The sequence below is a fragment of the Mobula birostris genome, chromosome 7 (assembly GCF_030028105.1).
Source record: "Mobula birostris isolate sMobBir1 chromosome 7, sMobBir1.hap1, whole genome shotgun sequence".
Classification (NCBI taxonomy): domain Eukaryota; kingdom Metazoa; phylum Chordata; class Chondrichthyes; order Myliobatiformes; family Myliobatidae; genus Mobula; species Mobula birostris.
Window position 1 is genome coordinate 133,615,422 of NC_092376.1, and position 25,300 is coordinate 133,640,721.

At 41.5% G+C, this 25,300-nt stretch overlaps 1 protein-coding gene across 3 annotated transcripts in view; it reads left to right on the forward strand.

The window, feature by feature from the left end:
* The window catches only part of cdhr2 (cadherin related family member 2), a 138,824-nt gene that overhangs the window by 66,506 nt on the left and 47,018 nt on the right, over positions 1 to 25,300 (forward strand). For all 3 annotated transcript variants that reach the window (XM_072263783.1, XM_072263782.1, XM_072263784.1), the window contains 5 exons: positions 3,855 to 4,010; positions 4,658 to 4,822; positions 11,487 to 11,548; positions 12,962 to 13,208; positions 19,604 to 19,843. In XM_072263783.1, coding sequence (XP_072119884.1) covers positions 3,855 to 4,010; positions 4,658 to 4,822; positions 11,487 to 11,548; positions 12,962 to 13,208; positions 19,604 to 19,843 — 870 coding nt within the window. The remainder of the gene's footprint in view (positions 1 to 3,854; positions 4,011 to 4,657; positions 4,823 to 11,486; positions 11,549 to 12,961; positions 13,209 to 19,603; positions 19,844 to 25,300) is intronic.

Genomic DNA, 25,300 nt, shown 5'->3' on the forward strand with positions numbered 1-25,300 from the left:
AGACTTATCAGCCTTCAGACCCAACAGCCTATCCAACACCATTTCCTGCCTAATATAAATTTCCTTCAATTCATCCATTACCCCAGGTCTTTTGGCCACTATTACATCTGGGAGATTGTTTGTGTCTTCCCTAGTGAAGACAAATCCAAAGTACCTGTTCAACTCGTCTGCCATTTCCTTGTTCCCCATAATAAATTCACCTGCTTCTGTCTTCAAGGGCCCAATTTTAGTCTTAACTATTTTTTTCCTTTTCACATACCTAAAAAAGCTTTAGGAAGCAGAGGAAAGCCACAGTGGTCAGGCCTCTGATACTGAGTTTGGCTCCTGTGGCTCAGAGAAGAGGCGAGCTGTAGTGATAGGGATTCATTGGTTAGGGAAATGAATGAGAGGTTCTGTGGATGAGAATGAGATTCCCAGAATGGTGTGTTGCTTATTAGATGCCAGGGTCAAAGCCATCTCAGATTGAGTCTACAGCATTCTAAAGTGGGATGGTGAGCAGCCACATTGGAACTGAGGAATAAGAAAGGGATGACCACATTAATAGGATTATATTATAGACCTCCCAACAGTCTGCGGGATTTAGAGGAGAAAATTTGGAGAGATGTTGCAGACTGTTGCAAGAAACATGAAGTTGTGATAATAGGTAAATTTAGACTTCCACATATTGACTGGGACTCTCATACTGTAAGGAGGCTGTATGGGATAGAGTTTGTCAAATGTGTTCAGGAAAGTTTCCTTAATCAGTACATAGAGTTCCCAAGTAGAGAAAGTGTGATAGCAGAACTCCTATTAGGGAATGAGACAGGGTAGGTGACAGAAGTTTGTGTAGGAGAACACTTTGCATCTCATGAACATAATGCCATTAGTTTCAAGATAATTATGAAGAAGGATAGATCTGGTCTTTGTGTTGTGTTGGAGAAAGGCCAACTTGGATGGTATTAAAAAGGATCTGGCAAATGTGGATTTGGACAAGTTGATTTCTGGCAAAAGTGTACTTGTTAAGTGGGAGGCCTTCAAAAATGAAATTTTGAGAGTAAAAAGTTTGTATGTTTATGTCAGAGTAAAAGGCAAGGCTAACAGATTTAGGGAACCTTGGTTTTCAAGAGATATTGATGCTCCAGTTAGGAAAAAGAAGGAGGTGCACAGAAGATATAGACCAGATGGAGTAAATGAGGTACTGAGGATATAAAGAATGCAAGAGAACAATTAAGAAGGAAATCAGCAGGGCTCAAAAAATGCATGTAATTGCTCGATTAAATCAGATTAATTGAATCCCAAGGGCTTTTACAGATGTATTAAGAGCAAAAAGATAGAAAGGGCCAAAATTGGTCCTCTGGAAGATCAGTGTAGTCATCTCTGCATAAAGCCCAAAGACATGGGGGACATCATAAATGGATTTTTGCATCTGTATTTACTTGGGTGATGGACATTGAGTCCATAGAAGTGAGACAAAGCAGTAGTGAGGTTGTGGACCCTATACAGATTACAGAGGAGGAGGTGTTTGCTATCATGAGGCAAATTAATGTGGATAAATGTCCTGGGCCTGACAAAGTGTTCCCTCGGACCTTATGGGAGTCTAGTGCATAAATTGCAGGGGCCCTAGCAAAGATATCTTAAAGTACTTAGCCATGGGTGATGTGCTGGAGGACTGGAAGATATCAAATGTTCTTCCGTTGTTTAAGAAAGGCTCTAAGAATAAGCCAGGGACTTATGAGTAGCTGCCAAGTTATTGGAAGGTATTCTAAGGGACTGGATATGTAAGCATTTAGATCGACAGAGAATGATCAGGGATAGTCTACATGCATTTGTGTGTGGTAAGTTGTGTCTAACCAATCATATAGAATTTTTTGAGGAAGTTACCAGGAAAGATGATGAAAGGCAGTGGATGTTGTCTACATGGATTTTAACAAGGCCCTTGACAAGATGTTGCATGGGAGGTTGGCTAAGAAGGTTTGGTTGCTTGGCAGTCAAAATGGGATAATAAATTGGATTAGATATTGGCTTTGTGGGAGAAGCAAGAGAGCGGTAGTAGATGGTTGTTTCTCTGAATGGAGGCCTATGATTGGTGGTGCGCCTTAGGCTACGTACACAGTACGCCGGATAATTTTGAAAACGCCGGTTTCAAGTAAAAACAACAGGCGTCCACACTAAGCATTTTTCAAAATATCTCCGTCCACATTAGGCGGATATTTGGGCGAATCTCCTCCTACTGGGCATGCGCAGGACACACAGAAAACAAGCTAAGAGGAAATGGTTTACTTAGTGCATGTTTGTCCAGTTACAGACTAGAGAAACTTTGAAGGAATTGCTCTTGGCTCTCGCGCAGGAGGACTTAAAACTTATATAAAAAAACAAATACTGGAGCGTATGGAGGCAACCGACAGGGAGTTCACGGACAGTCTGACCTGGCTGATGACGAACATTGAAAAACTGACTAACTCTGTTGTGTTAATAAAGCATCTTGTTAAATGTATAAAACGTCTGCATCAGCGTTATCTTGTATTTCCATACAATGTTACATTAGGCTGTTACACATCTATTGTCAGAGAAGTACTTGCATAAATAGGTAAACCACCTTCATACAAGCAAGGACAGAAAACAGGGCGAAGTGAATATACTTATTTATTCAGTAAGCTGTGGGTCAAAGTATTTGGTGAGTACATTTCTAACCCTTATGGCTTCAGTCTTGTCCGTCTGTTCTGAAATTGTTAGGTGGTGGCGTTCAAGAAAACAACGAACATCTGTTCCGGCACGTCATGACAGCGTTTTTAAATAGTCAAAAAAGCTCACTTTACAATTTAACTCTCACACCGTTCACACCGACTGCGCGTTATAACAGCTTGCGCAGTACCAAGCAGAAGCAGAAAAAAGCATTGTTGCTGTGGTGTTGTCATGACAGCGTTTTTAAATCTCTTCGTTTACCCCGTACACACTATAACGGATATTAAGCGTTTTCAGATTTCTTCACTCTGGAGAGTGTTTTCGAAAATCTCCGTTTTCGGGGGCTGAAAACGCCGGCTCAGTGTGGACGGGCGGGCAAAATGAAGAGAAAAAGCTTCGTTTTCAAAATTATCCAGCGTAGTGTGGACGTACCCTTAGAGATTGGTGCTGGGTCCATTGTTCTTTGTCATTTATATCAACAATCTGGATGGTAAGGTAGTAAACTGAATCAGCAAATTTGCAAACAACAGGAATTCTGCAGATGCTGGAAATTCAAGCAAGACACATAAAAGTTGCTGGTGAACGCAGCAGGCCAGGCAGCATCTCTAGGATGAGGTGCAGTCGACGTTTCAGGCCAAGACCCTTCAGAGGGTGGTGAGAGTGTGGATGAGCTGCCAGTGCAAATGATGGATCAGGGTCACTTTCAGCATTTTAGAGAAATTTGGGTGCAGGTCAATTGGACTTGGCAGATTAATAGTTTGACACAGCCTAGATGAGCCAAAGAGCCTGTTTCTGTGCTGTAGTGTTCTATAACTTGATGACACTTGCTTGTTAACTTTCTGAAGACACTGGGATTCGTCACCTCTGGTGACTAGTCCAATGACATGGTGTTGTCTTTAAACTTAAGCAGTGTAACTGATAGATCACTAGAGACACAATCATTAGGGAGTAACTTGGATGCAACAAATGGAGCATGTACTATTCCTCAAAGGTAAACTTTCTGCCTGAAACCTTGGTTGGAATTATCTTTGAAGAAGATTCTTCTCTACAGACCTGGAATGTGCATGTGTTGTTTCAATGAGAAAATATATATTTGAATTATAACTCTGAGTTGAAAATCCTAACTGATTTTGTCCCACATCGGTCATATCTGTATATACTTACAACTTTGTTTGTCATGTGTACAACCACAGGGTGCTAATGGAACCTTCATGCTGTACTTGGATGGAAAATATGCAAATGCTTTTAGTGTCTCCCCAAAAGAGATTATAAATGAAGGAATGGTACAAATAATTGTACAAAATTCACGAGTCATTGACTATGAGCAACTGAAGTTTATAAATATTGAGGTAAGATTTGTTTCAACAGTAAGATCACAAACTTTTTTTAAACAAGGTCAGAGGAGCTGAGGCAGGAACGACTGTTAAAATTCCTTGGAGATGGAATAATGATAGATTGAAAGTAGATCGGAAGCAAGTAGTAAATTGAACAGGATGAGGGTTGGAATGACTTTTATTTCACCTAAAGCCAATCATCTTCCATTGTGCGTCATTGACACACTATTGCACTACAAAGCTGATTATACCTTCCCATTCCAATTCCTGGCCACTATGTTCTACGTTGTGAGGCTATCCTCGCTTACCAATCATAGCTACAGCAGTTCCAGCAATGGTATTTCTTCCACCAACCGTTCTGTCTCCTCCCCACTATTATCAATTCTGGAATCTATCAAGGATGATTTTTAATCCTCCACTTCCTCGCAAATTTTGCTTCGGGGAATTCAAGGTATCTGGGACTAATGTAGGTAAATGACATTAAGGTTGGAGATAAGCTATGATTTTATTGAATGCCAGAGCTGGCATGAATGAATGAATGGAAATCTAAACTTATTATCTATTAATGGTTATTTTGGTAGGATTTAGCTAAAAATACTTTTGATTCAAATCCTTTGTTAAATGCAAAGATTCAATAATAATGTCTTGAAATTCTTTCCTAGATTGTTGCAAATGATACAAGCAATCATGCCAATTGTTGCTCGAGAGTTAATGTGACTATCAATATTTTGGACATAAATGATCACAGTCCAAAGTTCCCATTCCAGACATATATGCTGTCTGTGAAAGAACATGCAAGTGTTGGAACTGCAGTTGGAACAGTTGTGGTAGGCTCTATTTTACTATTAATGACCCTGAGCTGAAGTGTTGGAATGATTCTTGCTAGGCAAGACATATTGCCACATTTCCCCTCTGGTTCTACGTTCCCTTTCTTAACTGGGCTGAATGCATGATGTGTTCTTTGCTGGCGCTGAGTCCAGCAGTGAGGTATGAACAACTTTTGCCCCTTGGTCAGCTTACTCAGCTTACAGTTGTGCTCCCATCCTTGAGAAACCAGCAACGTGCTTTTGTAATCTGAAAAGCTGTGTAGAACTTTTTCAGTTGTGTAAGCTTGAGTAAATGTAATAGTTTCAAGTACCCTTAAATTCAAGGATAGTTTAGAACTATTAATATTGTAGTTGGAGTTAAAAAAAAAGTATGGAGTTATTTAGAAGCCCATAAAGAAGATAATTAAAAGTATTGAACTAGAGCTTTCCATGTTAATACACAATTCTGCACTCCCTACTGAAACCATGGATCCTCAAGCAGGACCTAATGCAGTCTGATCTGATGCAGGATCTGAAAGGTGATTCCAAGGCAAACCTAACAATATAAACCTCTGTTTCTGGATGCAGCACATGTACACTCAGTCATTTCTAGATTTCCATACTAAAAGGGTATTTAGGCAAGTCCTGGACAGTTCAGTGCTGACAATTCCAATCTAACTGCTGGGAAAGCTCAATAAACCATAAGACCATAATTAACAGAATTAAGCCACTCAGCCCATTGAGTCTGCTTCGCCATTCCTTCATGGCTGATCCCAGATCCCACTCAACTCCATACACCTGCCTTCTCGACATATCCTTTGATGCCCTGACCCATCAGGAAACTATCTGTTCTAAAGGGCCGCCCCTCAATTTTGAGGCTGTGCCCTCTGGTTCAGGATATCTGCACCATAGAGAACATCCTCTCGACATCCACTCAACCTTTCAACATTCAGTAGGTCTCAATGAGATCCCCACACATTCTTCTAAATCCCAGTGAGTACAGACCCAAAGCTGCCAAATGCTCTTCATATGTTAATCCCTCCATTCCCAGAATCATCCTCGTGAACCTTCTCTGGATTCTCTCCAATGGCAACACATCCTTTCTGAGATATGGGGCCCAAAACTATTGACAATACATCAAGTGCAGCCTGACTAGTGTCTTATAAAACCTCAACATTATCTCCCTGCATTTATATTCTATTCCACTTGAAATAAATGCCAACATTGCATTTGCCTTCTTCACCACAGACTCAACCTGTAAATTGACCTCTGGGAGTCTTGCACGAGGAATCCTAAGTTCCTCTGCACCACTAATTTTTGAACCTTCTCCTCATTTAGATAATAGTACACGCTATTGTTCCTTTTACCAAAATGCATTATCATACATTTCCCAGCACTGTATCTCCCACTGTTTTGCCCGTTCTTCCAATATGCTATGTCCTGCTGCAATCATATTGCTTCCTCAGTACTACCTACCTCTCCACCTATCTTCGTATTATCCGCAAACTTTGTCTCAAAGCTATCAATTCTATTATCTAAATCATTGACAAACAATGTGAAAAGTAGCGGTCCTGATGCTGGCTCTTCAGGATCACCACTAGTCACTGACAGCCAAACAGAAAAGGCGCCTTTTATTCCCACTCGCTGCCTCCTGCCTGTCAGCCTTCCGCTATCCATGCCAGTATCTTTCCTGTAACACCACGGGATTTTATGTTGTTAAGCAGCCTCATGTGTGGCACCTTATCAAATGTCTTCTGAAAATCCAAGCAAATGACATCCACTACCTCTCCTTTGACTATCTTGCTTGTTACTTCCTTGAAGAACTCTAACAGATTTGTCAGGTAAGATTTCCCTTTTCAGAAACTATGATGACTGACTTACTTTGTCATTAGTCTCAAAGTACCTCGAAGCCTCATCCTTAATAATAGATTCCAACACTTTCCCAGCCACTGTGGTTAAGCTAACTGGCCTATAATTTCCTTCCTTTTGCCTTCCTCCCTTCTTAAAGTGTGGAATAACATTTGCAATCTGCCAGCCCTCTGGGTCCATGCCAGAATCAAGTGATTCTTGCAAGATCATGACCAATGCATCTGTTATCTCTTCAGCAACCTCTCTCAGGACTCTGGGTTGTAGTCCATGTGGCCCAGGTGACTTATCCATCTTAAGATCTTTGAGTTTGCCTAGCACTTTTTCCTTTGTAATAGCAATGTCACTCACTCCTGCTCCCTGACACTCACAGACCTCTGGCACACTGCTAGTGTCTTCCACAGTGAAGACAGAGTACCCATTACCAATTACATTCATCTGCCATTTCTTTGTCCCTCATTACTACCTCACCAGCATCATTTCCCAGTGGATAAATATCAACTCTCATCTCCATTTTACTCTTTATAAAACTGAAAAAAACTTTTGGTATCCTGCTTTATATTATTGGCTAGTCTGCCCTCATATTTCATTTTCTCCCTTCTTGTAGCTTTTTAGTTGCCTTTTTTTGGATTTTAAAGCCATCCCAATCATCCAACTTCCCACTCACTTTTGCTACCGTATGTGCCCTATCCTTGACTTTTATGCAGTCTTTAACTTCCTGTGTCAGTCATGGATGCCTACCCCTGCCATTTGAGAACTTCCTCCTCTCTGGGACAGATCTATCCTGCACCTTGTGAACTATTCCCAGCAACTTCAGCCATCTTTACTCTGCCATCATTCTCACCTGTATACCCCTCCAATCGACCTGGGCAAGCTCCTCTCTCATGTCTCTATAATTTCCTTTATTCCATTGAGATACGGATACACATGAGTTATGCTTCTCTCTCTCAAATTGCAGTATGAATTAACTCATATTATGATCATTGCCTCCTAAGGGTTTCTTTACGTTGAGCTCCCTAATAAGATCTGAGTTATTACACAACACCCAGTCTAAGATAGCCTTTCACCGAGTAGGCTCAAGCACAAGCTGCTCTAAAAAGCCACCTCGTAAGCATTCAACAAATTCCCTGTCTTGTGACCTGACACCAGCCTGATTTTCCCAACCCCCTTGCATATTGAAGTCCCTCATACAATTGTATCATTACATTTATTACGTCTTTTTCCAATTCCCTTTGCAATCCCGAACGCACTATTTGGAGGCCTGTACATGATTCCCATAATGTTTCTTTCACGCTTGCAATTCCTTCACTCCACCCACAAAGATTCAACATTCTCTGACCCTATGTCACCCCTTTCTAAAGATAATTCCATCTCTTACCAACGGAGCCACACCACTGCCTATGCCTCTTGTCTGTCATTTCGATACAAAGTATATCCTTTGATGTTAAGTTCCTAACTATGGCCTTCTTTCAGCCACAACTCAGTGATGCCCACATCATACCGACCAATCTCTAATTGTGCCACGGGTTTGTCCACCTTATTGCGAATGCTACCCGCATTTAAATACAGCACCTTCAGTCCTGCATTCTTCATCCTTTTGAATTTTGGCTCTGTGGTACAATTTAGCTCTTTGCTCCATCTACATTTGTACCCAATCCTAAGCTTGTCCTTCCTAACATTCGTGTTACACCCACCATCTGCTTGTAAACCTGCTGGCTCATCCTCAGCTCTATCATACTGGTTCCTATCCTACTGCCATGTTAGTTTAAACCATTACAACAGCTCTAGTAAATTGGACCATAAGAATATTGGTCCCCCTCAGATTCAAGTGCAACCTGTCCCTTTTCTACAGATCGCACCTGCCCCAGAAGAGGTCCCAATTATTCAGCAATCTGAATCCTTACCTTCTGCTCTAATTCTTCAGCCATGCATTTATCTTCCACCTCGTTCTATTCCTACCCTCACTACCGTGTGGCACAGGCATCAAACTCGAGATTACTACCCTTGAGGTCCTGCTTCTCAGCTTCCTTCCTAACTCCCTATATTCTTTTTTCAGGACCTCCTCCCTTTTCCCGCCTATGTTATTGCCACCAATATGTACCACAACTTCTGGCTGCTCACCCTCCCTTTTCAGGATGTTGTGGATAAGATGTATCACTTTGCATATTTCTAAAACTTTCCACATTTCTAAAATTATATGCAAACACCCCAATTAATATCATGGGGACTTTTTTCCCTGCATTCATGAGGTACTAGAGAGTTTCTGAGCTGGCTGAAATAAAACACTGAGCTACAACACCCGTTAGTGTGCTGTTATGAGCAATGGTTCTGAAGATAATTAAACCTCTGATTACTTATTAAATTGTCTTCTATTACTTATTTAATAGTATTTAATGTTATTTTAGCTGACAGCACTCCACTGAGCAGTAGCAATGAAAAGGTTTACGAGTACTGCTCAAAATCTTAACCCCTTATCTTTGTTCACTGACTGATTGACAACCATTTCATTTTTCTGTGCTTGAAGAGGACTTTTATTCAATTCAATTCTATTCAAGTTTAATTGTCATTTAACCATGCAGGAATACTTATGAATACAACCAAACAATACAGTGTTACTATGGGGTCAAGGTGCAAAGACACCTTACCATCAGTCACACACAGTAAGCATACATAAGAGCACAATCGCATAATAAGAGTACCCACTCCTCCCACCCACTGTGATGCAGCAGCTTGATGCCCAGTCCTCACATGTACAAATCAACAAACCCATATCGAATGTCAGTGAAATATAACGATGCAGAATATAGTCCAGACCCCCAGCCCATTATCTGTCGACTGGCCCCAATGTCCATTAGGCAATACTGTGGCTTTAAGGCCAGTCCTTGAATACACAAGCACATATAGAATATTAGTAAAAATACAACCACACAACTATATATGTATATATTTATATGTAGTAGGCAAGTTTATGGTCAACATTCTGTTGGCATTTATTCTGGAAACTCTCTGAGTATCACATTTTAAAAGTGGTGTTCTCTTCTGCCTCACAAGAGATCGCATAGGAAGGATGTGAAGGCTTAAGGAGCAGAAGAGGCTTACCCGGATTAGATAGCAGGAACTGTAAGGAGAGGATGGACAAACTTGGGTTGTTTTCTCTGGAGTGTCAGAGGTTGAGCAGAGACCTGATAGAAGTTTATAGATAACACTTTTCTGAGCAAATATTGAGGGAAGTGCTGAGACCATTAATCTATGTATGTGTACTCAAGTTCAGTTCTTTTAGACTTGCCCACTTTCAGTTAGCTGGTGTCCATGAAAACTTCGCAATATTTGGTATTTGTGCAACTGTAGAGTGGCAACTTCAGGATGAATGGCTAGACTTTAATTGGAGATGCATGTAGAGAATTATTTTCTTTTGACTCACCTGCATACAAGAAAGAATCTAATGGCAGCATTGCACTTCAGAAAAGGATATATTTGACACAAGGTCTACAAACGAAGTCTCTCTTTTCATTGTCCGGTTAAGATGGCATGACTGAATGTGTGCAGCTCACTAGTGGTTAGAAAGGCAAAAAATTTGACTAAAACATCACTAAAAACACCTTTTCTGAGGTAAAATTTGTTAAGTTACCACCACAAACAGTGAAGGGGCAAACGATGGCGAGGCGAGTTCAGAGGATGAGCTGAGATGGTGTGTTGCAGAATCAATGCAGATGAAGTGAGCCATTCGGAGAGGAGAAGCTGGGGCCGGAGCAGAGGAGTTCCGATGCCCATACAACTGGCCCAGGAGTGATGTTGGATCACTTTGAGAGCTGAGCTGATTTGAAGAGCTTGAGAGCGGCTTCGGGATGGGTGGCAAAATCTGGGCTGGAGCAAGTTGCTGGGTGATGTGTTCTAGGCTCGAGCCCTTTGCAGTGTCTGGGACCTAGTGTGAGGTACGATCGGCTGTTTAAACAATTTAAACACCAGACCAGATCGGAGACGAGAGCAAATTTCGCTCGTTCTCTCCAATGTTCACTACTCACTCCAGGGCACCAGAACCTTTCGCTGTTCCGTTGTTTGGTCAATTTAAACACCGGCCCAGATAGGCTGAAAAGACAGGGTGTCTGGATCGAGGCAAGAGCTAATTTTGCTTGCTGTCCGTGATGGTCACTCCTCTCTCCATGACGCTGAGGCTATGAAAACTGCCCCGGCTGCATTATCATGTATTTCTACTTGAGAGAAATATAGCTTTCTACAGGAAGCTGTACACATCTATGTCAGGTATTTAATGGATGTCATACCTTCAAAAGCTGAACTGGCTGGATTCTTGCGGATACGTGAGGTAATCAGGACACCAAGAGGCCAGCCTGGATGTTTATAACTCACAACTACTTACAGACAGCCTTTGAAATTATCTGTGACCACTGTTTACTTTGCATTAACTGGAGATTCTAAGCCCAACTGTAGCATTCTCAAAGGTGTGGCAAAATTTACTTCATACCAATGAATTAATGCAGAGAACCATCTTGAATCATCACCAACTTGCAAATCGTTAAAGATCCTTCTGAACAGCGCATATAGCGGTGTGTGGTTTTGGGTGTTTGAGGTTGAGTAGTTTTGTTTTTTCCTGCTGCCAAGCACTTGGTCATTATTTTCATAATTAATCCATAAGCATGTGTGATCCAGTTTATTGTGTTAACTAAAAAATGTTTCAATTCACAATGAAAAATTAGAGGCAACTCTCCACCTGTTGCAAAACCTGTTGAATACAGATATTAGCAAAATGATATGTAGCTGTTTTTGATAACTTTAATATTCTTTTGTTTCATTTTTTTCATAGGCTGATGATCTTGATGAGGGCATCTTTGGTGAAATTACATATAGCCTGTTACCAGCAAGCATGTATGTGGTCATTTATCAGCTTCTTCTTACCATGATTCAGAATTAACAAGTTTTGCAATTGACCTCAATGATTTAACTAGAAATGAGTCAATCAGTATTCATGATTCACAGCTCGGAGGCATGCAAGTCATTGGTGCTGTGCTTCCCTGTAAAAATTGAAGAGTTGCTTTTAACTATTTAAAAAGTAAGCTAGAGTGGTATGACAGGTGCACTGACAAAATATTTGCTCAATGAGCACAGTTAAAATTGACCATTAAGTAGTTGTTTTATTGTAAATACAGCGTCGGTCAATCAACGTCCATTAGAAGGTTTATAAACCGTGCTTACTGATAAGAGATAAGAGAACACTATTGGGATACTTGATCTTGATCTATTCAACATTATATGGAATGGAAGATGTAAATTTGAGAACAAAGACAAAATACTTGCGTAGATGTTAAGGGCTCAAATTCCTAATTTGTAATTGTAAGAATATGCTGAACTTCCATTAAGCACTTGTTTGCCTATAATTGTTTCCAGGACTGATTTCTGTATTTTTGAAAGCATGTAAAGATTCTACAAGAGTGCAAAAAACATTTATTAGAATATTTATAGGAATGGAGTAATTCTGTTAGAAGGACAGGGCGGAGACTTGTGGCTCTTCTCTTTGAAGCAGAAAATGTCCAGAGAGCAATGCACAGAGGTGTGCAAAATCTTTATGGGTTCAAATAAGGTAATTAGGGATGAACATTTCTCATTCACAAAGTGGTCATAGATCAAAAAGCATGGACTTAGAGTGATTGGCAAAAGACTTGGGGATGATGTGAGGACAAATGTTCTCATTTTTAGGATAGCTCTGGTCTCTAATGTGCTGTTGGAAAATATAGTGTGTAAAGACTTAATTGTGACTTTCTAAAATGAATTTGTAAATACTTGAAAGTAAGAGCTCTGCATTTGCTTTGCCTCTTAGAACTACTTATTAGTAATACTTTCCCACCTATTTTTTTTGCTCTTAATTATCAATCTAAAGTTGATCAATTGTCCTAAATCCCAAATAGACCCAGTTCCAGTGGTGCAATTCTTTCTTAATTCAGTTTTAATCCACCACCCCATGGAAATTGAACCTCTACATCATGTACCACTCCTCCAGCCACACCAACTCTTCTGTAGTGCAGATATTGCAGTGGGTATCTGCCCAATATATATACTGTACTACTCCTTTCATTTAAGTGGGGATATGACGGGTGCAGAGCAGAAGGTGGGATCCTGTACACTCCACTCCGAACTTGCATAGTTTTAGAATTTTGGAAATTCAAAGCTGAAGTATGAGAAATATTGCTAGAGGGCACTTTGTATAACTTCCATAGTGCAAAATTAATGCAAGTGAAATTCTGACTGCTGAAATATAACTTGTTTCTTTTTATTATATGCAAGATATGAATTTAAAGTCAACAGCAGTACAGGTGTCATCACAGTTGGGAATAGCACAGCAATTGATAGAGAGAGACGTCCCACTTATTACATTACCCTTCAAGCAACCGACGGTGGGAACTTTACAGGTACTACTTCGGTTGAAATTGCTCTGGAAGATATAAATGATTTCCCACCGGAAATGACAAGAGATTCTTACAGCGCATACATCACAGAAGACAAAGTAAATGAATTAAACATTAAAATTGAGGTAGGTCAAGTTCTATTTTTTTTGTTCTTGCTGTTCATATTGAGTGGGGTTAGTATTGGAGAAGAGTATAATTTTAATTTTGAAAACTCATCGTCAAGCATCAAAAAGCCGGATGCCTCTCTAATCCCCAAACTAAATAGAGCAAATCCTTTTAATGTTAATGTCAAAAAACAAAACTCTGGAGATTCTATAAATCTGTTAAGAATTGCTGGAAATGCTCTGCTTGTCAGTTCCCACACTATGTAGATTTCTGTAGGGATTATTAACCAATTCTGCTGACAATTAATGTTCATTAATAGATTTTACATAGTATCTGATTTAAACATATTCATTGTACAGTTGCAGGGGCGTATCTACGGAAAATAGCGCCTACGGCAAGCACTGAAATTGAGCCCCTGTCCAAACATCTGACACCCATTTTTTAGATAACTTTACCATAATATCAGCTCAAAAATACAAGTCAAGCTTGTTAATCTTTTAATTAACAAATTATGGCACTACATGAAAATTATAACTGCACCTTCCTTGCTTTCACTGATGCAAATTGGTCTATGATGTGATCAAAGTCAGTTTTTTCAGTTTCTTCTCTTTCTGCACTCAGCAGAGCAAGATCACAGAGTCTGCCTTGACCTATGGAGGCTCTCAAATACGAAAGTATTGGTTTTAACTTGCTGAATGATCCCTCACAGCTGGCGATGGAAACTGCAATGGTTAGCATTATCTGAATAGCAATGTGAAGATTGGGGAAGATGCTTTCATCTCCATACTGAACAATAAATTCAAGAAGCTCTTCAGGTCTTTATATTTTCATGTTGACCCGCCTTGATAGCAACATTCTGCAATCCAAAATTTCTTCATACAGCTGCTGTCCATCAACATCAGTGCTGTACAATTCGCTCAAATTTTCGCACTTCTTCTTTAGGTCATTACTGTGGGTGCCATAACACAGTCCCTCGATATCGAGAAGGAGCCCAAACTTGGCATCAGTGTCGTGCAAACAAGCAAACCTTTCATCCATTTCTCTGTGAAGACGGTCGAGTGTTCCCCTCATGACTCTTTCCATTTCCTCCTTAGCTGTTAACCCAGTGTCTCTCGAGTTCTCATCAGCCATTTGTTTCAAGACGTCTTTCAACTTCAATATTCCATTCTTGACAGAGACCGACTCCTTCCTCGAGTGACTCACTGACCAACACTTCTCTTTCATCATAAAAATGATCTCGGAGGGCTTTCAAATCCGGGGCAGCATCGTGGAAGTTCATGCTAGGATCCTGAGCCTCTTTTGAATACGGTCAATGCGAATGAGTACCTTGTTCCAAAATCCTAGAAAAATCAGAAAATCGTAACTCAACATGCGGTTGTACAGTTGCCTTGCATCACTTCTTGTTTCACTGGTCTCGTTTTCATTGTCTACCATGTCCTGGAGAACTTGAAGTATCTTCTCAAGGTACTTGTTGATCAGCTTCACTGCTTCCGTCCTTGCACTCCACCTGGTTTTGGACTCTGACTTAACAACCACAGGCACGACGTTTTTGAGTTTTTCCCTGCGCTGTGTTGAATGAGAGAAAAACACGTAGAGAACTTCGATGGTTCCAAAAACCGTGACCATCATTGTATCCTGCTTGGCTGCATGTACACCCACCAAGTTGAGTGAGTGATTGTTGCGATTCACAGACACTGCCAGGTTGTTTTTCTCACTTATTCTTTGATGAACACCACTTCTGTGTCCAGCAATCACAGCAGCGTTGTCATAGCATTGTGACCGGCAATCTTGTAGCTCCATTTCGTCCTTCTCTAGCTGTTTCAAGATGTCTTCAACCAAGCTCTCAGCATCCTTATGGCTTATAGACAATAGGTGCAGGAGTAGGCCATTTGGCCCTTCGAGCCAGCACCACCATTCACTGTGATCATGGCTGATCATCCACAATCAGTACCCCATTCCTGCCTTCTCCCCATATCCCTTGACTCTGCTATCATTAAGAGTATCTAACTCTTTCTTGAAAGCATCTAGAGAATTGGCCTCCACTGCCTTCTGAGGCAGAGCATTCCACAGAACCACAACCCTCTGGGTGAAAAAGTTCTCCTCAACTCCGTTCTAAATGTTCTACCCCTTATTCTCAAATTGTGGCCTTTGGTTCTGGACTCCCCCAACATCGGGAACATGTTTCCTGCCTCTAGCGCGTCCAATCCCTTAATAATCTTATATGTTTCAATCATCCTTTTAAATTCCAGTGTATACAAACCCAGTCGCTCCAATCTTTCAACATGTGACAGTCCCGCCATCCCGGGAATTAACCTCGTAAACCTACTCTGCACTCCCTCAATAGCTAGAATGTCCTTCCTCAAATTTGGAGACCAAAACTGTACACAATACTCCAGGTATGGTAGCACCAGGGCCCTGTACAACTGCAGAAGGACCTCTTTGCTCCTATACTCAACTTCCCTTGTTATGAAGGCCAACATGCCATTAGCTTTCTTCACTGCCTGCTGTACCTGCATGCTTACTTTCAGTGACCGATGAACAAGGACACTTAGATCTCGTTGTACATCCCCGTTTCATAACTTGACACCATTCAAGTAGTAAACACAAAATACTCTGCAGTGCTGGGGTCAAAGCAACACTCTGGCCTCTGGATCCAGCACATTATCCTCCGCAACTTCCGTCACCTTCAACAGGACCCCACCACTAAGCCCATCTTTCCCTCTCCACCCCTCTCCGCTTTCTGCAGGGATTGGTCCCTCCGTGACTCCCTGATCCACACATCCCTCCCCACGGATCTCCCACCCGGCACTTATCCCTGTAAGCGTAAGTGCTACACCTGTCCCTACACTTCCTCTCTTGCCACCATTCAGGGCCCCAAACAGTCCTTCCAGGTGAGGCAACACTTCACTTGTGAGTCTGTTGGGGTCATCTATTGCATCCGGTGCTCCCGGTGTGGTCTCCTCTACATCGGTGAAACTCGGCGCAGATTGGTGAATGGCTTCATCGAGCACCTCCACTCCGTCCGCCACAACAGACAGGATCTCCCGGTTGCCACCCACTTCAACTCTGCTTCCCATTCCCATTCAGATATGTCCATACATGGCCTCCTCTACTGCCATGATGAGGCTAAACTCAGGTTGGAGGAGCAACACCTCATATACTGTCTAGGTAGTCTCCAGCCCCATGGTATGAACATACAATTCTCCAACTTCCGGTAATTCCCTCCCCCTCCCTTCCCCTATCCCTATTTCACTCTGCCCCCTCCTCCAGCTGCCTATCACCTCCCTCATGGTTCCGCCTCCTTCTACTGCCCATTGTGTTTTCCCCTATTCCTTCTTCACCTTTCCTGCCTATCACCTCCCTGCTTCCCCTCCCCCACCCCCTTATCTTTCCCCTTATTGGTTTTTCACCTGGAACCTACCAGCGTTCTCCTTCCCACCCTCCCCCCACCTTCTTTATAGGGCCTCTGCCCCTTCCCTCTTCAGTCCTGACGAAGGGTTCCGGCCCAAAACTTTGACGGATCGTTTCCACAGATGCTGCCCGACCTGCTGAGTTCCTCCAGCGTGTTGTGACTGTCACCATTCAAATAGTAATCTGCCTTCGTGCTCTTGCCACCAAAGTGGATAACCTTACATTTATCCACATTAAACTGCATCTGCCATGCATCTGCCCACTCACCCAACCTGTCCAAATCATCCTGCATTATCACAACATCCTCCGCACATTTCACACTGCCACCCAGCTTTGTCTCATCTGTAAATTTGAAAATGTTACCTTTAATCCCTTCAACTAAATCATTAATGTGTTTTGTAAATAGCTGCGGTCCCAGCACCGAGCCTTGCGGTAAACCACCAGTCACCGCCTGCCATTCTGAAAGGGACCCATTAATCCCTACTCTTTGTTTCCTGTCTGCCAACCAATTTTCTATCCATGTCAGTACCCTACCCCAATACCAAGTGCCCTAATTTTGCCCACTAATCTCCTATGTGGGACCTTATCAAAGGCTTTCTGAAAGTCCAGGTACACTACATCCACTGGCTCTCCCTTGTCCATTTTCATAATTACATCCCCAAAAAATTCCAGAAGATTAGTCAGTCATGATTTCCCCTTCATAAATCCATGCTGACTCGGACCGATCCTATTACTGCTATCCAAATGTGCCGCTATTTTATCCTTTATAATTGACTCCAGCATCTTCCCCACCACTGATGTCAGGCTAACTGGTCTATAATTCCCTGTTTTCTCTCTCCGTCCTTTCTTAAAAAGTGGGATAACATTAGCTACCCTCCAGTCAGGAACTGATCCTGAATCAATAGAACATTGGAAAATGATTACCAATGCATCCATGATTTCTAGAGCCACCTCCTTAAGTGCCCTGGGGTGCAGACCATCAGGCCCTGGGGATTTATCAGCCTTCAGTCCCATCAGTCTATCCAACACCATTTTCTGCCTTATGTGAATTTCCTTCAGTTCCTCCGTTACCCCTTCAGTTCCTCCAGCCACTATTACATCTGGGAGATTGTTTGTGTCTTCCCTAGTGAAGACAGATCCAAAGTACCTGGATAAAACTAAGGAAGGACTCTCTAACACGGACTGTTTTCCTCTCAAAATCAACTTCCGTATACCTCACTACTTCTGACATCTGCTCACGGTGTGCCTGATCAGGAGTCGAGTCAAACATGAGACTATTGTACTTGGCTTTACGAATGCTTCTCAGTAAACTCTGGTGAACAGTGGATGCCATCATGTGGATGAATTCGTTCTGGACACCCGGTGAAAGATAAGATGTGGATCTAGGATGACTTTCCAAATGAGTGAGGTGTTCCTTTATGACAGGATCAACGATGGCCAGTAGTTTCAGTAAGATAAGGAAATTTCCCTCACTGGAGTCATTGTCTAGTTGAAGTGACTCCGTGTCCTCGCAAAGCTAGGTTCTGAGTCGCAAGGAATTTTATGCAGTGAAGGCTTCTCGTCAATATATCACGCCACTTATGCTTTTCCTTCTCAATCTGTGATTGAAATACTGCATCAATAATTCCTCTGTTTTCAGCTAAATTTCTTTCCATTTCTTTCCACTGTGTGAAGCATTCCCAATGATTCTTGGCATTTTCATGAACACTAATCCTTTCAGGTGCTTTCCACTGGCTGAATCCACTTTCCTGCTCCAATGAGGATTGATGGTCTGACCGGAGATAGAGAAGACAACAGATATAAAATGCAGACTTTTTAGAAGGGGGATAGACGAGCCATGACCAAGTCACTTCCTCACCACGACCATTTCCCAATTTCCCCTTGAACCAAGTTTTGTTCATTGAGCGGTTATTTGTTGGTAGGAAAGGCCCCTCACTGTTCTGGAAATGCTTCGAACCCAGCTTTATTATTTCTCTTCTCAATGCATCAGGCAGAATTGCTTTTCCAGTATCCTTGTCGAACTTCAGAAGTCCAATGTCATGCTGTTCAATCACTTCTGGTTTGACAGTTCGAGGCTCTTTGACACCACCCAGTTCACTAGGTTCAGTGTCGTCAGGTTAATTCTTGTCAAGTAAAGTCTCATCAATAAACTCAATATCACGACCACCACCATCGTCTTCACTTCCAGTCATGTCCACATTCTCTGTGGCAACATTACTCTTAATCTCATCATACTTGGGTTTATCTGACTTGACTTCCTCCTTGGCTTGTGACACCTTTGTACTTGATCCACCTTCGGACTCTAACAAACTTGTAGCAGGCACAGGACACTCCATGGAATGTGTCGAACTACTTGTTCCGGGCTTTTCAAAGAAGGGCATGAAGAACTTGCTTGACTTCTTGGCCTCCAAATTTCATCTCTTCCATCCTTCAGCTCCATTTTCCTTCTTCTTCGTGAAGAAACGTTTCATGGTCTTCTTACACAATGCTCTGAAATAAGGCCATCCTAGTGCTTCTCACCCATGATAATCAAAGACAGATCATACACCTGAAGAAAATTCTTTTTTCACTATCCGAGGATGGCTTGTCTGACTTTAATAGAAACTGCTCAGTGGTGCCCCCCCCTTCAAGTGGTGCCCAGGGCACGTGCCATACCTGCCATACCTTAGATATGCCACTGTACAGTTGTGACTTTTTTCTTGCAATTGTAAAAAAAACTGACACAATTACGTATTGCTACCTGAAAAGCAACGATCATGTGCTAGTCACTCTTTAGGAATTGACACAGTCTATGTGTTCAATCCATTCTATTTTGTTACGGCCCAATCAAAACTCAGACATTAACAGAATACTACCTGGTAAGGGGGAGAGCGAGAACATTAGAAGGTGATAAAATGATTACCAACTCAGTCTCACATGCCTTGTGGTTGAAGAATTAATCATTAAAGAGAAGACAATTGGAATGGCAAATACAGGGATTGATTTCTTTTAATTTTGTTTTCAGGCTATTGACAATGATGAAGAAGGTACCAATAACAGCAGAGTGCAATACGCTATAGTTGGTGGTGACTACCAAAATAATTTTACCATTGATCCCCTCACGGGTGTTCTTCATTCAGTCGGAGCTATTGATCGAGAAGGCATAAACCCATCTCTTGATGGAAAAATCACTCTAATTGTGGAAGCATATGATTTAGGTGTTCCTTCCCTTTCAACAAATGTCAGTGTTGTTATCAATATAGAGGTAAGATTTCAAAGGTACAATTTAATGTCAGAGAAATGTATACGATATACATCCTGAAATGCTTTTTCTTTGCTACCATCCACAAAAACAGAGGAGTGCCCCCAAAAAATGAACAACAGTCAAATTTTGGAACCCCAATGTTTCCCCCCAGCATGTAAGCGACAGCAAGCAACAACCCCCCCTCCCCCCCACCAGCAAAAACAAAGCTCGTCAGCACCCACCACTCAGCACTCAAGTGTGAACAAAGCAACAGTAAAGACACAGACTTGCAGTACTCCAAAGACTTCATTGTTCAACCGGTATTCAACATACCACAGGCTCTCTCTCTCCCTAATAAGGAAGAAAGAGGTGTCTCCGTTTTCAACTTGGATTTAGAACTTAGTGTCTTTACACAATGTGGCCATATTAGACATAAGAACAAAAGCAGTCCAATATCTGCAATACTTCAAAACAATCAAAAATCAATTTTAAACAACGCTCACTCCTTCAATGTTTTATTGGAACCTTAAAAACACCTGTAGGGCCTTGAAAATTTTCATTTTGTTAACTGTCATTTGAGGTATTTGTGTTGCTAGAAAATTCTTGGGTATGTATTGGTCAGTGAGGGTAAATGTTTACCTATAAGTTTTTAAGATGAGCCAATATTTAATTATTATGGATGCATTATTTGGGAGCCCCACCACTCAGGACATGCATCCTTCTCATTACCACCATCACGGAGTGGGGGCAGAAGCCTGAGGGCCCACACTCAATGTTTAGGAACAACTTCTTCCTCTCTGCCATCAGGTTTCTGAACTGTCCATGAACACTACCGTGCTATTTCTATTTTTCATGATTCATTAATTTATTTCTACTTTACGTTGTATTTTTGTATGTATTGTACTGTACTCTTTAACAAAGTAACACATTTCATGACAAAGTTCTTGATTGTATTTGTTCAGGGATAAATTGGCAGAGGTAAACATGAAATCAAATCCTTAGGACGAAGTGACTTTGGAGCAGAAGGTGTAGCATCGTTGTGGGAAGAGTTAAGAATTAGAAGGGTAAAAATACCCCAATAGGAATGATATATATCAGCCTCTAAACAGTAGCCAGTATGTGGGATACAACTTATAATGGGAGATAGAAAAGGCAGATAAAAAGGGCAATGTTACAATAGTCATGGGGAATTCAATATGCAGGTAGATCAGGAAAACTAAGTCAATGCTGGAGCCCAAGGGAGGTAGTATGTAGATTGCCTATGAGGTGGCTTTTTGGAGCAGCTTGTGGTTGAGCCCACTAAGGAAAAGGAAATTCTGGATTGGGTGCTGTGCAATGAACCAGATGTGATAAGGGCGCCCCCCCCCCCCCAGGAAGTAGTGATCATAATATGATAGAATTCAGCCTGCAGTATGAAAGAGAGAAGCTAAAGTTGAGTGTTTTGATGTTACAGTTGGGTAAAGGGAACTACAGAGGTATGAGAGAGGAGCTGGTCAAATTGATTGAAAGGGGATACTAGCAGGGATGACAGCAGAACAGCAATGGCTGAAGTTTCTTGGAGTAATTCAGAAGATGTAGGATTAGTTCATCCCACAAAGAAGCATTTTAAAGGACAGATAAGGCAACAGTGGCTGACAAGGAAAGTCAAAACAGCATAAAAGCAAGGGAGGGCACCCAGTATAGCAAAAATTAGTGGGAAGCTAGAGGAGTTGGAAGCTTTTAAAAACCAACAGAAGGCAATAATCATAAAAATCTACCGCACATTACAGGCCCTTCAGCCCACAGTGTTGTGCCGACCATATAACCTACTCTAGAAACTGCCTTGAATTTCCCTACCTCATAGCCCTCTATTTTTCTATGAAAGTAATAAGGGAAGAAAAGATGAAATATGAAGACAAGCGAGCCAATAATATATAAATAGGGTCCCAAAAGTTTTTTTCAGATATATAAAGAGTAAAAGAGAGGCAAGGGTGATATACAGATAGGTGGAGGGGTAGGTCGCATTGAGGAAACAGGGTGTCTGCAGAAGGACTTGTACAGACTAGGAGAACGATTCAAAGGTGGCAGTTGGAATGCCATGTAGGGAAATGTATGATCATTGCTCTTTGGTGGAAGGAATAAAGGTGTAGACTATGTTGTAAATAGGGAGCCAATTCAGAAATCAGAAGTGAAAATGGACTTGGGAGTCCTAGTGCAGGATTCCCTAAAGGTTGACTTACAAGTTGAATTGATAGTAAGGATAGTTTGGCCCCTTATCTACAAAAGGATGTGCTACCATTAGAGAAGGCCCAGAGGAGTGTATGGTGGCTTGAAACTGTACTTGCTAGAATTTAGAGGAATGAAGGCTTAGGTAGAATGGACATGAAGAGAATGTTTCAAATAGTGGGAGGGCATAAGATCAGAGGGCACAGCCTCAGAATAGAAAGACATTTCTTTCGAACTGAGATGAGGAGTAATTTCTTTAGCCAGAGGGTGGTGAATCTGTGGAATTCTTTGCCACAGTTGGTGTGGAGGCTAAGTTATTCGGTATATTTAAAGAAGAGGTTGATAGGCTATTGATTAGTAAGGGTGTTGAAGATTATGGGGATAGGGAAATAAATCACTCGTGATCAACTGATGGAACTGACGCAATGGGCCAAACGAGCTAATTCTGCTCCTAAGTCTTATGGTCTTGTGATCTTATATGCCTGTCAGATGGTACCCTGCAACCACTACTTTTCAATCTGTCCAAGAAGTCCATCAGGTCCTGATAATTAACCTACTTTTCGACCCATTAGTTTTTCTCATACAATATATTCTTTCATCCAATTCGAATCTTGCCTATCAATTATCTTTGAGGAGTATGCAATGTCCTCCACTGTGAAGGCTGATGCAAAGTATTTGTTTAAGTTATCTGAAATTATCTGCTGTGTCCTTAATTCCTGTTATTAATTCTCTAAGGTTTATTTGCTAAGGATTCTGCATCTACCTTGGCTGCTCCATTTCTTTTAACATATGCACAGAAACTCTTGCTGATTGATGTGATATAAATTGCCAGTTTACTGTATTAATCCATTTTCCTCCTCATTAGATTTTCAGTCATCTGCTCCTGGCTCCTGAAAATTACCAGGTTTTTTTGTTCAACATTAGCTTTTGGCTCTTCATAAGCTTTAGTTTATGATTTAATATTATCCTTGACCTCCTTTGATAACCAGAGTGCAGTCCGCAAGTGTTGTTACACCTTCCAGTGCCAACATAGCAAGCCAGTCATTCTCTGCAGAACAGTCCAGAGCATACCAAGAAATAAAGCAAGCCCACCCATGCACATAGGCAGTCCTCTAACCCCAGGACAGACTGTCCTCTTTAGTCTCTAGCTTCTAGTAGACTCGTGGAATCACACACATTGGGCTTCAACTTCCTCAATGGATTCACAGAGATCTGCACACTCTGTACTCTGGCCATTGCTCCTCAAATACTGCATTTCTGATCAAAGTTTCTGTTACAATCTTGCCTACCAATCAAACTTTGGGCTTTGAACTGAACTTCCAATCAACTTTTGAGTTTTGATCTTTGGTGTCCACTTGGGACTCGTCAATGACTCAAAATTCAGGCCTTGAGCTTTGGATTGTCTGACGATGGGACCCTGAACACAAGGCCTCAAACTACGGTCTCATGATTTGTGTACCCAGGGAGTCACTGGTACCTTGCTGGTTTGATAACATCCAACCATGACTATGTTGCTAAACTTTGAACGCAGATCAGAGGCTTAGATTCTGGCTCGTCCTCTAACTCCACCACATTCCTGTCCTTAAACCCTATCCTGATTCCTAACTACCCTCTTTGTTTCCAAAACTATCCTTACAAACCTGAAAACACCTTAAAAAACAATTAAGTCTGAACCATGACCTCAATGGTTTCAATTTGTTCCAATACTGGAACCAGTTTCTTCCACACTAGATTTCAAGCCATGCACTAACTTCTCTATTATTATCTCACTCCCATTTTGTAACATGTAATCATTGACTACCTTTGTGGTTCTACTTTTCCACCTTGCCTCCAGTTGTCTATAATCCCTTGCCAAATTCTTCCTTGGCCTACCTATTTTGCTGCTGCCTATGTGGGTCTTTCCTTCCAAGTTTCTCTCCAACCTAGAAGAGATGTCACCAATCCTCTCACAAATCAGGCAACATAGATTCTATAACTCTCTATTTTTGTTGCAATAATCGAAAGAGCAGTTAGTTTCTGAACCCCAAACTATGATATCCCCTAAGACTATCACATTTCTCTTTTCCTCTGACACTTGATTAGCCTCCTGTGCCATGATACCTTGGCCGGGTTATGCATCCTCCCTGCAATCCCCAGCCTCATCCAAACAGGAGGAAGAGCCTCATTCTGTTGGACATGGATAATGGCTGACATGTTGATGCTTCATAATGAGGCACCTACTATAGGTTGTCCATGTCTCCAAAGCACATGGGAGGACCGAGCTCAAAGTAGCCTAGTAGTTTGTGAGAGCTGGGTAGGTTTTCAGCTCTTTGTCTTCTGACACTCTTTTCCTCAGGAGGCTGAAGATCTTATTAACAGTTCAGACACCATAGTAGATTCCCTGAGAGGTGACATCTGAGGTATGGAAAGTGATACACAACTAAATGGGGCTTTGTCATGGATTTTGACTATTGGGGTTAGTGTGGTGTGGCAGGAGGTTACGAAGGGCCCTTTAACTTGCAGGCGTTTAGTGTAAGGCCCATTCTCTCACATGCTTTCTAAAAAGAATTGTAGATAGATTGGCCTTGGCCTCTGATTATGCACATATGTATATGTGACTGAGATTGGGTTAATCTTGGGCCTATAGCAGTGATTGTAGGTTTAACAGTTTACTATTCATCCTGATAGATCAATCCAGCAGGAAATCTGTTGGAGGTGCAGTGCAATATTGTAGCAAGAACGTTTGGGAAGAGGGTGATGTAATGAAGTCTTTGCGCAATAAGCTGACAGGGATATTATCTGCTCTGAATGTCAGATTGTTTTTCATCAATCAGATAACTTTTCCATTCTCCTGCAGGGCTGGGGTGTAACTTAGAGGATGTAACGGAGAGCAGGATAGAGTCAATGATGTGTATCAAACATGGCGTCTCACTTGAGGAAATCTTTGAAATGTTCTTTCTATTAGGTACTAATTTCCTCTGATCTTGACAAACCCTACTCTTCCTTTGCTATTCAGTCCCTTGGATGCTTGGACAATAGGTAATAAATATTGGAATGCAAAGATCCATGTAATCCCTTGTAAATCTTTATAAAGTCAGCTCTACACACCCACTGGTCAGCCAAACAACATATGATATTGAAGAAGAATTTATAAACAAAAATTTTTAAGGAAATGAGAGTGAAGTCTGAGCTTGTCACAGCTCATTAGATTTTGAGTTGCTAACAGGAAATGGAATTAGTCAATGTCATAATTGTTCAGCTGAAGTTTAGATGCCTTGCTGGGAATTGCAATTG